The sequence below is a fragment of the Megalops cyprinoides genome, chromosome 22 (genome assembly GCF_013368585.1).
Source record: "Megalops cyprinoides isolate fMegCyp1 chromosome 22, fMegCyp1.pri, whole genome shotgun sequence".
In the NCBI taxonomy this organism is placed as follows: Eukaryota; Metazoa; Chordata; class Actinopteri; order Elopiformes; family Megalopidae; genus Megalops; species Megalops cyprinoides.
The window spans coordinates 16,235,556-16,250,641 of record NC_050604.1 but is presented as its reverse complement, the minus strand read 5'-3'; the positions used below and the strand labels follow the sequence as shown (position 1 = coordinate 16,250,641).

The 15,086-nt window shown below is 44.1% G+C and overlaps 1 protein-coding gene across 10 annotated transcripts in view; it reads left to right on the top strand.

Moving 5' to 3' along the window:
* Positions 1-15,086, top strand: part of LOC118769437 (serine/threonine-protein kinase DCLK2-like) — a 53,690-nt gene that overhangs the window by 27,373 nt on the left and 11,231 nt on the right. For 3 of the 10 annotated variants that reach the window (XM_036516524.1, XM_036516531.1, XM_036516532.1), the window contains exons 3-10: positions 2,981-3,110; positions 5,890-5,994; positions 7,410-7,460; positions 9,329-9,423; positions 10,648-10,777; positions 11,666-11,774; positions 12,234-12,291; positions 13,582-13,701. In XM_036516524.1, the coding sequence (XP_036372417.1) occupies positions 2,981-3,110; positions 5,890-5,994; positions 7,410-7,460; positions 9,329-9,423; positions 10,648-10,777; positions 11,666-11,774; positions 12,234-12,291; positions 13,582-13,701 (798 nt within the window). The remainder of the gene's footprint in view (positions 1-2,980; positions 3,111-5,889; positions 5,995-7,409; positions 7,461-9,328; positions 9,424-10,647; positions 10,778-11,665; positions 11,775-12,233; positions 12,292-13,581; positions 13,702-15,086) is intronic. The other 7 variants (XM_036516533.1, XM_036516526.1, XM_036516525.1 and 4 more) reach the window with 7 other exon arrangements.

Sequence of the window (15,086 nt, the reverse complement as noted above, 5' to 3'; positions counted from 1 at the left end):
CACAGTTAAAGTGATGCTGTCTCAAGTGGAGATACACATGCACACACACTGGCTTTCAACTGAACTCTGAGTAAACAGGAGGACGTATATATTGAAAAATGAAACTATGGAATCAAGCTACACACTCTAAAGTAGAAAGCGCTTTGAGGAGGAAAATATAATTTTTTTGTGTGATATAAATGTAATCATAGAATGGCACAAGTCCCCTTAAATGGTAGAAATGTTATTTAGAAGGTGGATCTCACCAAACGTATTTGAACATATTTTGTGTTGGGTGGAATGAACGATCTGATTATATTGTTATGAAACATTATGTACGGCATGTTTGGGCTGAGTTTAGCTCCACCAACGCCGTGCATCCCCCACACAAACACAGCCCTGCTGCTTCTCTGCCCACCTCTTCTCCTTTCCAATGCTTCACTCGCCTTCCTCTCCAGCTCTTCTGAGGGGACAAGGGACAGTTGCCACTTCTGTCTCCATCTGTCTCATGCCCATGAATCACAGAGATCTGAGGTCTCCCACTGTGTCATTTACTGAGCTCCGTGTGGGTGCCATCTGTCCCTCAAACTGTCCCTCTCAGTTCCCCAGCCGCACGGGACAGAAGGGAGAGCAGGAAGAGGAGCTGAGAACCCCCCCACCCCCCCCCTTCCCCTCCCCAAGCATTCCACCCATCATGTCTACCTTGTCATCCATACACCTGCCCCTCCGCTGATTACATCCCACCCACTCGCCAGTCACACCTGCGCCTGTACTGTTAACTTCCAAACCCAACCACTAACCAAACCTGCCCCTCTCCTGTTAATTATCAAACCCAACCACTAACCAAACCTGCCCCTCTCCTGTTCATTATCAAACCCAACCACTAACCAAACCTGCCCCTCTACTGTTCATTATCAACCCAACCACTAATCAAACCTGCCCCTCTCCTGTTCATTATCAAACCCAACCACTAATCAAACCTGCCCCTCTCCTGTTCATTATCAAACCCAACCACTAATCAAACCTGCCCCTCTCCTGTTCATTATCAAACCCAACCACTAACCAAACCTGCCCCTCTCCTGTTCATTATCAAACCCAACCACTAATCAAACCTGCCCCTCTCCTGTTCATTATCAAACCCAACCACTAACCAAACCTGCCCCTCTCCTGTTCATTATCAAACCCAACCACTAATCAAACCTGCCCCTCTCCTGTTCATTATCAAACCCAACCACTAACCAAACCTGCCCCTCTCCTGTTCATTATCAAACCCAACCACTAATCAAACCTGCCCCTCTACTGTTCATTATCAAACCCAACCACTAATCAAACCTGCCCCTTCACTGGTCACTCCCAAACCCAACCACTTATCAGACCCAACCAATAAACACACCTGCCCCTTTGCTGATGACATCCTCTCTTGTCTGCTGCTCTCAGACACTGTATGCGAGAAGCTGTGAATATTCCATCGACTTCTTTGGCCACCCAAGTCTGCTGCATCATTTCCAGCTGTGACAAGATTTCCTCATTTCCACGTGTTTTAATGAAACGCTATGAAAGAGCAGTCAGCATGAGGCTGAGCAGTAATTATCTAGCTCGAGGCAGCAACTACGTTAAGCTTTTGGGAGCGTGTAATGTCATAGACATTTCCAGTGAGAACAATAACACTGTTATTTTAATAAGCTTTTTTTTTTTTTTACATAGTTTGCCAGAATAGGGTTTCACTTTAATTGCTCTCTTTAGCATGATTATGTGAAATTTCTATTGCCTGTGAATAAAACAATTTGTACTTCATAATGAAAAAAATGACACGGATGTGTGAAAAGGAACTTATAACAGGCTGCTGTCTCTGTGCTGACCGTATTCTGGATGGAGCTATCAGGATTTCAGCACACGCTAATGAAAGTGACCTGGTCGAGGAGGGTGGAGATGGTGTGAAATGGGAGGTCCTCGTCTACTGTCACACACTGTCAGCTGAGCTGTCCGGTGTAGATCAGGAGATCTCACTGAGAGCAGAAAGATGTGGATGAAACCTACAGGTTTTTACATGTGGTATTATGACTATGATTAACAGAAAACATGAAAAAACTGTAGCTATTATTAAATGTTGATGCTATTAGATTTTTGATGTTTGTTCTGGTATCATGTATTATGCGATCAGTGTGTTTTACATTATTGCAGTCTTAATGAGTTACTTGCTTTTAATGATGTGTGGTGCAGCATGGTCTGATTGCAGACCTCCCTGTTGCCTATTCTGAACAATCCAGCCAGCCTCACAGAACTGTGAACAGCAGCGGTATCCAGCAGGAGCAGATGTTGTCCTTAAAGCGCAGTGTAATTAAGCGGCATGTATTTCCAGATCTCACAACTGAGGTTAACCTCTCCCCCGTGTCCGTGTTCTCTGATCTGCCGCGCGTCTGCTAAGAGGAGGAGAAAGCTTTCTTCCTTTCTTCAGCGTGAGCAGCGGTGAGGCAGGCCTGGATTAGCATAGCACGCCACAGCTGCTGTCTGGCCAGTGTAGCTCAAAATGCTACTCCTGGTTTGTTTTGTACTCTCTGCCAATGAATCTAACACGTTATCGTCAGGGGAAGAGCCGTGGAGATGGAGTGAACAGAAGGGACCGTTCTCTCCAGATGTGCCTGTGAACTGGCACACACACACAGCACAGCAGGAGGGGAATGGGGAATGAGGGAGTCTGTATCACTCTCAGTCACCTGTAAAATGTATGGGGGTACATTTTTTATGAGAAGAGAGAACTGTATGAATACGAGTGGTGTACAGTCATGCTGAACCCTCCGCCACAAATGCGTACACACATACGCACACGCACGCGCACACGCACGCGCACACGCACACGCACACGCACACGCACACGCACACGCACACGCACACGCACACGCACACGCACACGCACACACACACACACACACACACACACACACACACACACACACACAGGGTGCGTTTCTGTCCCTCACGGCCTCTCCGTCTCCCCCCTCAGGTCACCTGTCTGCAGGACTTCTTCGGCGAGGATGACGTGTTCATTGCCTGCGGGCCGGAGAAGTACCGCTATGCCCAGGATGACTTTGTGTTGGATCACAGCGGTAAGGTCTCCGCTGCCTTCGTGGATGGTAGGCCTGATCACACTTCAACCTTCCTGATGCTGGGTGGGAAGGCATGTTGGAGAGGAACATATGTGCTTGATAAACAGTTATTTGTCTGCCATACAATTCTGACAAAGTGTTGTTTAACTAAATGTAGTTTTTCTGTGTTGTCGACATATCAATTGCTTTTCTGAAATTGTGCAAAGAAAACATTTGCACTCACTTTCAGTCTGTCAGTTCAGCAGAATTATTATTTCTTTCCAAAACAGCATTACACATGTGATTTCCCGCTTTCCTTTGAGGAAAGCTGGTTTAATCAACCCAATTCAATGTTGTTGTGTTGCTCTCTCGAAGTGCAATCGCATGCAAGAAAATAACGATAATGCTGTGACGGGAAGTGGCCTTTGTGCATTGCTACTGGAGGAATGAGCTGCCACTGGCATGACAGTCCAGACCTACTGTGCTGTGTGTGGGACAAAGGGCAGAGTCTTTTTGATCACTAAACTTCCTGGACTCTTAAACTTCCTCAATCCTGGGCTCAAATCCTGTTTTCATGGAAGATGATTTAATGCCTGCAACATTAAATTCACGTGGTCAACATGAACGATATGCAGTGGCATTAAGCAAGTCATTGTAATGTATGTTTTATCTGTTTGCACATTTTAATGGTGAAGGTGAATACATATCTTGCTATTCAGGCCACTACAGACTGAGCAAGATATAGGTGGCCAGACGGTTGGCTTTGAAAATCCGTCTGCTATGCCAGTTGGTTGTGAACAAATGCAGTCTGTAGCCATCTCCCCTGACTCTACATGAAGAATTCTGGTCAGCTGTCGGCAACCAGCCTTTATATGTAGAGCCAATGAGAGAGCAGGAAGGTGCGATTTTAGAAGCTTCCACGTGAAATAAACATTGTAGCAAGGATGGTCCAGGCAACACTTTCATCACTCACTGTCCAGGAAGGGAAGTGGTCATCAATTATTCTAAAAATCCATTCAGGGACATTTTCAGGGCTTATCTGTAGACCCTCAAATCCAGACATGAGCATGTGGTGAGGCTCCAATATTATATTGGACAATTATTTCTAAGCTAAACCACATCCTAAATTTTGCACTTATACAGAATACAAACATATTGGAAAAGACCAGAGGCTCGGTATTGATTGCAGAGTCCAGATTGGAATAAGTTTGACCTAAACTAGCCTGAATTATGAAGGTGAGAGCAAAAAATCAGCGTCAATGCCTATAGCGGTTTTACAGGTAAAAGCTGATGCTGACATTGACACTGATGCTCAGAGTTTCATTACCCCCAGTACTTGTCCTTCCAGAGAAGCCAACTACAGCCTCGCCGAGCAGCTTCGTGCCAAACACTCCACAATGGCCCCTGGCAGCAGTTCCAAAATGAATTTATGAATGCGATGTTCATTTGTGATGGTTAAAGTGTTTGATTTTTTCTGAGTGGTTTGTAAGAGTCTCTTATTAATCCTCTCAAGGACATGATTGAATGTTGATGCAGTCTCACGAGGTGTCTCTCTGTGTTCAGCGGCTAAGGTGCTGTTTGATTTAGCTCTGATCAGGACACAACTTCCACTCTAAGTGGGAGTGCTCTGTAGCTCCATAAGGGGTCCCTGCAGAGGCTAGCGTACGGTTGCTACGCTAGCTCCATGGAATCTGTTCACAGTTCATTCTTCTGCATGACTGTTTTTACACTGTTGGAATGGGTGTCAGTGCTGTCGCCTTGTCTTCCTTATGATGTTTTTACCCTGCTCTATACTCTGTCTCCTCCTCTTCCTTGCATGGTCGCTCTCCTAGTACTTCCAAACAGAGAGGGCAAAGCTGAGCAGAGTGGAATGGGAAGCTGATATGCCTTGGACAGAATGTGTAACACTTGGTATAAACAGAATCAGGCAAACAAATCAAATGTTTATTTGAAGCAAACCACAAAATACAGCAGCTCAATTTCCAAACCATTAGAAAATCCATTAACATTCCACTGAAAAGTGCTGTCATAGATCCACATACAAAAATAGAATGTCTCAGGAATAGGAAATATGGAGAAAAAAAACACATCCGGAACAAGAAACTAGTGAGTACAATCGTGTGTGATATTTGGCGTGTTCATCTGACAGCGTAGGGGAGTGGTGTGAATGTTGAACAGGAAGTACAGGCCAGAGATTGATACTGACACTGCTCTGGTAGCCTGAGGGTGTTTTTTGACCTCATGGGTTAATGGTCAAATACTAGACTTGTACACCACTGGAAAATATCAATACGGTCACTTTCTTTCAAAATGAATTCTTTTAATATGCTCAAAATGCATACAGTACATGTCTGTGTCAATCAATATTCCTTGATCAGTGTGGAGAAAGATACTGCTCATCCTTCAATTGCACTTTTGCTTTCGTGGGAATTTAGAAATGGCACAGGCCACTGATAGAGTCAGTGACACATTCAGGTCATTTATTAAAAGTTGTCTGTTTTGCTCAAATCATTTACGTAGACTCACCACCCTTAATGGACAGCCACAGGGGATGTTGTGTGTGGTAGAAGGCATAGTTTGATTTGCTAAGGGGATGTAGTTAACGGGTAGAAGGCATAGTTTTATTTGCTGATGGGGATGTAGCGTGGGGTAGAAGGCATAGTTTGATTTGCTGATGGGGATTTAGCATGGGGTAGAAGGCATAGTTTGATTTGCTGATGGGGATTTAGCGTGGGGTAGAAGGCGTAGTTTGATTTGCTGATGGGGATTCAGCGTGGGGTAGAAGGACACAGGGCTCAGGGTGACCCTGCGTACATTGTTTCTGCAGAGTGTCGGGTCCTGAAGTCCTCGTACGTGCGCTCTTCCCCCCCGGTACGGCCTTCGGGATCCAAGAGTCCGGGACTAACAAGGCGCTGCAAGTCCCCGGGCACAGGTACAAAAACCTGGCCACACAGCATTCTGGGAAAGGACAGCTCTCCTGAGCCTAGACTCCTCTCAGCACAGACGTTAACCTCGGATAAAAATAGCGAAGGCTGCTGCAACTAAAAGAGAGGCCATACGTGTCTATCCGCCGCCCACCTTTAATCCGCCTCGTGAATCGCCACCATGTCTGTGCTGACCAGGGCAGGGGCAGGATCTGTGTGCATATGCACGTCCTTGTTACTTGCAGAAAGCTGTCATAGTATTTAATGCTGTGGAGTGCATTTCCTGATGGGGATTTAGCTGATGTGAATTCACTCAGTGTTATTACCTTGCTGCACCCACCTGCTACAGTTATGCAACCGCATTAAACACACCGGGCCATTTCAGCTGATTGCAGGGGCTCTGTGGTCAGAGGTCATTCATAGAGCAAGTGTTTAAATTTTAGTCTATTTAGTCTGTTAATATTAGTTTATTAATATATATATGGATTTGGCTGATGCTTTTATCCAGATCGACCTGCATGGCCCTTATGGCAAGATGCATATAGTGCATGTTAAAAGTGCAACATGGACAAGGACATTCTGTAGGTATAAACCTCCAAGTATTACCATTCACCAAGTCACTGTACGAGGTGTATACATTTACATCATACTGATACTTAAAAAGTACATGAGTGCTACATTACAGTCGGAGCAAAATCCAAGCATGTTTTCCTATCCATCTGTAATTCAACTATCCTGAAGATTTTGAATGAAAATTTTACAAATATCCCTGTGCAGCATAAGAGCAGATGGCCTACCTGACAGTTTGTTTTGATACAATGACTATACTAAGTGGAGGATTTGGTTCTGTGGGAAGATAGCGTGACCCTCCCTGCCTCTTGTCTCGTACCAAACCCCCAGACTCACTGTCTGTTTGATGTAGGCCAGCTGCTTTCTGCGGTTTAGTACCAGGCACTTCTGGATAATTCCTTGTGCTTTTGGGATTTTTACACAGAATGACCTCGGGGTTTGGACTTGCACCTAAAAACACAGCTCGCTTGCAGAGTGAGAAGCTCTCTCCTCTGAGCTGCTCTCAGTCTCTCAGTCTCTTTATGTTCCACAGTACACTGATGTCACGCTGCTCATGTGAGATGTGGAAAGGATTTTGGCTGGCCTCTCTGCATTTCTGTTTCAGGGAGGCACTCGCTTGAAATGTGAGCAGCACCGCTGACAAGCGAAAATTTGAAGAGCAGTCATAACAGTAATAATTATAATTATAACCAAATAACGCTGAGCCCCTTGCCTCTGAGGATATGTGCACATACCCTCATCTGCTTCAATGCATGCGCCCTCTCACAGCCCGGCCCGGTGACCTCTGACCTCTCTTTCTCTCCTTCCACCCTGCACGCCCCCTCCCTTGCTGTGTTGCCTAACCTGATTGCAGTAAGAAGAGCTGGACAGTATTCTGCTAGTCACTCTCCAGTCAAATCTCCAGGTGAGCCTCGTACGTACCCTCTGCCTTATTCACCCTCTCAGCAGGAGTCCTGCAATGCGTCTGCTACAAAACTCGTCCACGTGAGCTGTTGAGTGAACTGCGGTCACTGCATCACTGCGGCGTTTGAGTGGACGTACAGTAATATCACCCATTTGTCATGGACTTTGCATGACATGCGCCGGTTTGCCTGTTTCGGAGTTGAAACTGCAGAGTAGCCTCTGGCTGCCTGTGGAGGAATTCCTTTGTGTTCATGGCCAAAGCGTGACCTTGCAGTAAAAAGGAATGTGACAGACTGTTTTGACTTAAATGTGAGCTTTCCTCTAATGGCTGGCCTCCAGAATGTGGAATTGCCCAGATTGTATCCAGAAAAGGCCTTTCGGGGCCCCATAACAGGCCACTCAGCTTCCAGTTACTGTATTTCCAGCTTACTGTGGCTTAAAGCCCAGACCATGACATTTTCACATTTAAATCCACTGTAGGTACAGGCACAGTGAATTACCAGACTGGTAACCCCTGGTTACCCCATTCAGTCTCATTTACACTTATTTTATTCTGTCTGATTTTTTAGTCTACTTTCTAATCTTCAATACTGTTTTTCTTAAATACATAGGTATACTGTGTACCCCACAGCTGTATTCATGTAGTCTCACTAGTAAGCAGAATAGACATTAGCTTAATATAGTGTTAATGTGAGCAGATGAAGGTAGTGCACAGTGGCTCTGTAGTGTTAGCATGTTTCCTGCATGACACACAGGACAGTCCTAGCAGGGGGCCTGGCATTAGTGTCTTTGTCCTCACAGTGTCTTTACGTGTGGCTGCAAGATGAGATTAGGGTAGGATCCCTACCCTTGGTGTGTGGCCCTTCAGAAACCCCTTTTCTACAGTGGAGCTAGAACGAGGGCATTCTGGTCCTGAATGGTGTTTGCTTGTGCCGACTTGGCCTAGTTACAGACAGGCCAGTCACAGAGCTGGCGACATGCGTGGTATGTAAATACCATGCTTTGGCAGCATTGGAATTGGGGTACATAAATGGCTGTAGCAGCTGCTCTCCAGAGCTCCCTGTGTCTCCCAAAGACAGCAGGTCTGCCACCTGGGCCAGTGGCAGCCCCCACTCTGTGCTTTTCAGACGACTAAAACGGAAATCTTAATTTAGAGTGGTCCTTTTAGAATTTCTGTAGGGCAGATGTTAATTTAATGAGGCTTTTGCGGGGAAATTTTTTGACTAATTTATGTCCTGAGAGAACTGGATGGATGGAATATTCAGACCGAGTCTGACAGCAGTAAATGACTATAGTTCTTGGCATGGAGAAAATTGCCAGTAGACTTCTAATTTCTTTTCATATTAAGGAACAAACTTTATTTGTGTTTTTGAAGTTTAATTATGAACTATGAGTTGATAGTTTGTTATTGGTGGTAATTTTGTAAAATACTGCAATTACATTGATTCACTTCATTAAAACATATAGTTGAGCACATTCAGAATTAAGTTGAAACCTAGATTTGAATATAAAGACATATGTTACACTGTTGTAGTTCCTGCCAAGATCCCTAACATAAAGGGTTATTTCCTCCTGTGGGAAATTCTGGCACTGAAACACTGCAACCTGAATAAGAAGTACTTTATGTTTTCTATTACAGTTGAGCTGAAGACGGGTGAACGAGCATTTTATTAGAGTAATTGACTATAATTTTAGACTCCGCATAGAACGCTGGCGGACACCAGAGAGGTTCAGGTGGATGTGGAACTGGAGAAGACAAAAATGTACACTTCACCCCCCCCCCACCCCTAAGAAAATGGGACAGTCAGGAACAGCATTTCTCTATTGCTGCTCATTACCGTGCGATTACTGTGTTCCTCTTTGCTCCAGTCAATGGGACCCCTGGGAGCCAGATATCCACACCCAGGTCCACAAAATCCTCCAGCTCCTCCCCCACCAGCCCCCGTAGCATGCGCTGTTTCAAGGTAAGGAATCGGTCAGCTGACATACGGGCGCTTAACTGCATACAGTGCTAACTCTGGAAGGGTGTGACACCAACGCGAGGTTAACTATGTATTTGACCATTTCAGCCCGATGTTTAGCAGCTCTCATTTTAGAATAGCCTTTTACGCAGGGTGATGTTACAGGGAGGAGCTTGGTAGTTGCATATTCCAGTCTGTTCTTTTTTAGATGTGGTAACATCAGTGGGCTGTGGAGTGGGTGACCAGGGTTGCCTCCTAGCTCTATGAGCTCAGCACCTCCTTCAGCTTACTCTCACTACAATAACTCAGTTGTTGCACATGGGTCACAACTGGAGATCTTGAAGTGATAACCCAGGGTAAAAGGAGGTGATGACCCCAGGCAGAGGCAGGTAATGACCCCATGCAGAAGGGGCTTGTCACCCGGGATGGAGGGATGTGATGAAAATGAACTCATTAGCTATAGCCAATCAGAAGCCAATCCTCTTATTTCCCTGATCCCGATCCTGATCCCAGTCAGGCTGAAGCAGCAGGCAGTTTCTGGCAGGGTGCGCACAGAATTAACCCTTCATAAGACTCGGAGAAATGTTTTGACAGTGCATTTCTTCCAGTTTGTGGTATCAGAGGTCATGGCTAAGTGTGCGGGGGATGCTACTCTGTGTAATCTTGTTAATGTACGTGTCTATAAGAGAGTACAATAAGCTGCTTTTGCGTGTTGGCACTGCCATGTTGAATGAGTTTGACTGGCTGGTCTCCCAACTCTGTGTATTTCCAGGCCAAAGCTAGGAGATTTATCAAATCGGATTAATCGGGCCTAATTTTGGGGGAGACTATTTCATTTGCTTAAAGAAGTGATTACATAACAGCTAATCGATATTTTGATAAACACTGATAACACCTTACTCACAAATCAAGACAGCAACAACTGTGAAGATTTTATGGAAATACAAAGAAATTGGAGTATTCATATATATTACAGTGAGGTGTGTGAAGGATTTTAGCACGTTCTATACCACATGACTTTTGTGTGATGGAAGTATATTACAGCAGGTCTATTGTTGAAATTTCTATAGCCTCTAGGTGAGGAGCCAGCAGATTCAGCATTGATACAGTAAGAGATAAAAGTCCATGCTGTCTTGTTTTTAGCATTTTTCCATTTCACGTTTGCTAATTCCTTTCTTTGATGCTGACGATGATCATATTGCTTTTGTTACTTGCCGATACACCCAGCCCCAGTTCTCTGCCGCGCGAGGAGATGGCCCCGACGACCGGTTGCTTCCTCTCCAAAGCTCCGCCCATCACGGGTCCGCCTCCAACGTAAACGGAGCTGCCGACCAGGCCAACAGCCTGAGCCCTGAAGGTAGAGATCCTGTCCTTTCGACTCTTCCACTGCAGCCCAGCTCTCCGGGCTGGCTCACTGCCCATCGACAGCCTATGCTCACACACCAAGCTCTCCCTGACGCTCCTTGCAGTCCCCCCGTCATGTGATCTGGACCCCATCTCTGGGCTGCGGAAAGCTCCCGGTGCTGAAGTGCTTACCTGGCACTGCCGGTGGTGTCCCCCCTGCAGGAGCGAGGGGGAAGAACGTGGCACAGAGCCTGCTCGGCAGCCGCTGAGCGCAGCGTGTCCCGGGACAAACGTCCTTGGGTTGTTTATTCTGCAGAACGTTAAAATCATTTTGCCGGAAAGCCGAGGGAGCAGAGCCGGCTCTGTGGTGACTCATATTTGGCAGCGTGAAAATGCACTGCGAGATGAGGGGACGTTCTGTTTCTGTGAAGCGGACCGCTGGGCCGAGGGAAGGGTCTGACTCCGCCCCCGCTCTCCGTGGCGTAGCCTTGATCCGCAGCACGTCCTGCCTACTGTGCCTCTCCGTTTCCTCACACAGCGTCCTACCTATCCCGTTATCCTGTTTTTGTTCTCGCTCAACTTGTGCTGCGGCGATTTGGGCGACTGGATGACTAGGGTGAGCTGTACGCTGCATTTTTGAGTCCTGAAGCCTGTCTTTTGAAAAGAAAAACGTGAAGAGACATATTTTGAAATCTGATTCAATTCCAGTCAAACTTGTGTCACAGTTTCAGACATGCTCATCTGATACCAGTAGAGCGTCAGTACCATTTACTGAGGAAAGGTCCAGTTTCTTGACAGAGGTCTGTGCTGCAGTTCAGAAATAACTGAGAACTGAATCCACAGGTTGGGTGTGCTTGCAGTTTGGCCGCCTTGCCCTTTTCTAAAGCTGTTCTCTTTTCAGCAGTTAATGGGAACAGGCGCCTGTCAGCCTCAGTGATCATGGAGAAGTACAAGGTTGGCAAAGTCATTGGTGATGGGAACTTTGCTGTTGTGAAGGAATGTGTGGAACGGTAAGTGAAGGCAGCAGTATTAGAAACACTGGGGGTGGATTTAAATCAATCTGTGACCCATACTCTTAACAGGCAAGGAACACAAGTTACCAATAACTAATTACATATTACGAAAATACAACAAACAGAATCAAAAACCGTGCACCACTGTATCTGTTCCCTTTAGACCTAAACAAATAATCTGTCTTTCTTTTAAGAACATTGATATGACTTACCTGATTACAGTTAATATAAATGTGTGTTTCCATATTTTTTATATTTGATATTTTATATTTGCTTACATGGTGCAAAAATCACAGTCCTTGGGCTAAAGAGACTTTGAATATTCAACAAACTATGGAATAAAGAGTGATACAGTGATCGTATGTGTAATTATGTCTGTGTGATTTGAGTGAGATTTACTTGCAGTACCTGGTGTATGAGATGTACTGTATCAGAGCCAGTTTCATCTATTGGCAGGTCTACAGGGAAGGAATTTGCTTTGAAGATCATTGACAAAGCCAAGTGTAGTGGGAAAGTAAGTGACAGTTTCCCTGAGTATGGTTTAGATCTGACATACAGTGTTGGGAAGGTTACTTTTGAAATGTAATAGGTTACAGATTACTAGTTACCAAGTTAAAAATGTAATAAGTAATGTAACTATTTTAATTACTTCATCAAAGTAATGTAACTTACTACATTTGATTACTTTTTGATTACTTTTCTAACAAATGTTTTAACCTGGGCAATAAAGCTGAAAAGTCCTAAAAACATACATTTAAACCAGGCAATGTAAACCTCACAACAGTACTCAACACTGATTTCTGTCAAACTTTTATTAAAAGTTCTTCAATATAACTTGAATTAAGACTGGAATGTTTTTAAAGCTCAACCACCAAAACAATTATCCTTCTGAAATCGGAAAAGGGCTCTAACATTACTGTACAGTGTAAAAGCTTGTTTACAAGCAGTGAAAATGCTGTCAACATCGAAATGCTCGATGTCAAACCTGAAGAAACACCTACAGGTAAGGTAATGTACTGAGTACTGTCAGCTCAGCTCAGCTGACCCACGTTGTCCGGAAATATGCCAAAAGAAGGCATTCCTGCACAGCGAAAAGATGCAGAGCAACAGAATGAATGTTATATTCTACATATAAGCTTTTTACCGAAAAGAATATATTCAAATGTAACCCCTTTGTAATCACCAACATTTTGATTAGTAACTAATTTAATTGCATATTTTTTCTCAGTAACTGTAATGGATTACAATTACATTTATGTTGTAATTAAATTATGTAACGCCGTTACATGTAACTAGTTACTGCCCAACACTGCTGACAGATACTATAAATTCTTACCATTGTCAGCGGATAGTGGGTATTGTTTTAATGGTCTAAACTTGCTCAAGAAAATTGATGTCTGCTTGTATTTCAATATACACACATTCATCAAGTTATTCGTCAACAAATACGGTTGTGCTTGCTTTTAGAGCACTGACCTCCAAAATTAAATTCTGTAAGGATAAGTGCCCCAGTTTGGGCTTTCTCATATCAAATGCCACCACTCAATACAAGTAATACCCGTCTCTGCGGAGTAGTTTTTAATCTGATTTTCATAGCTTACTGAACACATGCGTTCTAGAAATATTGTCCTTAATAGCCATTTGAAACTTAAAAAACCCCACAGTGTTAATGCTGATAAATAATACTTTGCAAAGAATGTTTCTGGTTCTAATAGAAAGGGCACTTTCACCTACTAAAAGACATTCTTTGCCATTTCATGCAGTTACTGAGGATGTGGTCTTTAACCTTTGGCTCTGTGCACAGGAGCACCTGATCGAGAACGAGGTGGCCGTTCTGCGCAGGGTCAAGCACCCAAACATCATCATGCTGATCGAAGAGGTAGACACGCCCACTGAGCTCTACTTGGTCATGGAACTGGTCAAGGTAGGCCGGAAACATGCTACGTGTCCCAACTTCCCATTCGTTTTTTTTTTACTGGTAGAACAGTCTGTTCGCGGTATAGTTTCTGACAGAGCTACAGTAAGATCCAACTCTTGCCATGTTCTGCATACACAGAAAGTAGCAACGCCAAATCTTAAGGTATTCACTTCCACCTGTGTCTTGTTTAGATGTGATCCCCTTTGCTAGTATACAAATAATGAAAGATACCCCCAACACTGCCTTCTCACTGGCGAAACTGCCAGTGAGGTAGATGTTGAATGTACAGTATCTGCAGTGTCCTGGTTGTATAAAGAAGAACCCCTTGCTATTTTTAATACACCTGACCTCTTCTGCTGTTTCTACTGCAGTATTGGGAAATGCATTTGGGATTGTGGTTTTTTGCATCCTGTGCAAAAACCCTTTTTGTAACACTGATTTCTCCCTTAACACTGGAGCATATTTTACAGCAGAATACCTCAATACTCTGAACCAACTCTTTCTTGTTTAGTTTGTAAAGTTGCTCCATGCTTTTTGAAATCTCTTTTAAAGATGCATTCATCCACCATGGATACTGTTTCTTTTAAATCTGTACCACTTCTCATTCACAGTTGCTTGGTGTAAGAGCTCCATCACACCAGGCCAGCTAGTGGAAAAATCACAAGACTCACTGTTCATCATGAATAAGTAGCATTCTATTACCATGCAAAATAAAATGGTGAAAAAAATCTAACCTTAAAGGAAATGCACAAATTGCACCCAGAAAAGTATTTCACAACATCCAGTAGCTCTCAGTGGAGTTCTTTACTTCCTGATACATTTTCACAGTTCATAAAGGAATTTTTAAAGTCACCCTTTATTAACATAACATTAACATATCCCTTCCGCGTGACTTATCATATTCCAAATCCCCCCTGTTTCCTTTCCAATATTCAGATGTCTTCACTAGGGTTTAGGGGATCGCATTTGCGCATTTACGCTTTCTTCAAGATAGAAGGCCTTACGTCCCTTTCTTTTGATCCATTTATGTCCAAATATGTCGTACTCATCCACATCCCCTTTCTTTAGCTGAGTCTGTAATGAAATGGATTATATATTACCTCCCCTCTTTCATATAGGTTTGCAATTCATTTCTACTATTAATTTTCACACTTTTAACCTTGAGATGAAGGTGTTGTAAAGTTTTACCTGAATATGCAATGTATGTGACACTAGAGACATTACAGACTAGCTGTGGAACATAGGGCATACTCTACTGTGGTCGGTAGAAGGAATAAAAGTGTAATAAATTAGCACACATCTTCTAAATGTTCTCTGGCGACACAGATGACCCTGTGCAATTGGAGTGTAATCCGCCCCGCTTTCGCTTCTACAAAATGTCCCAGTTATGA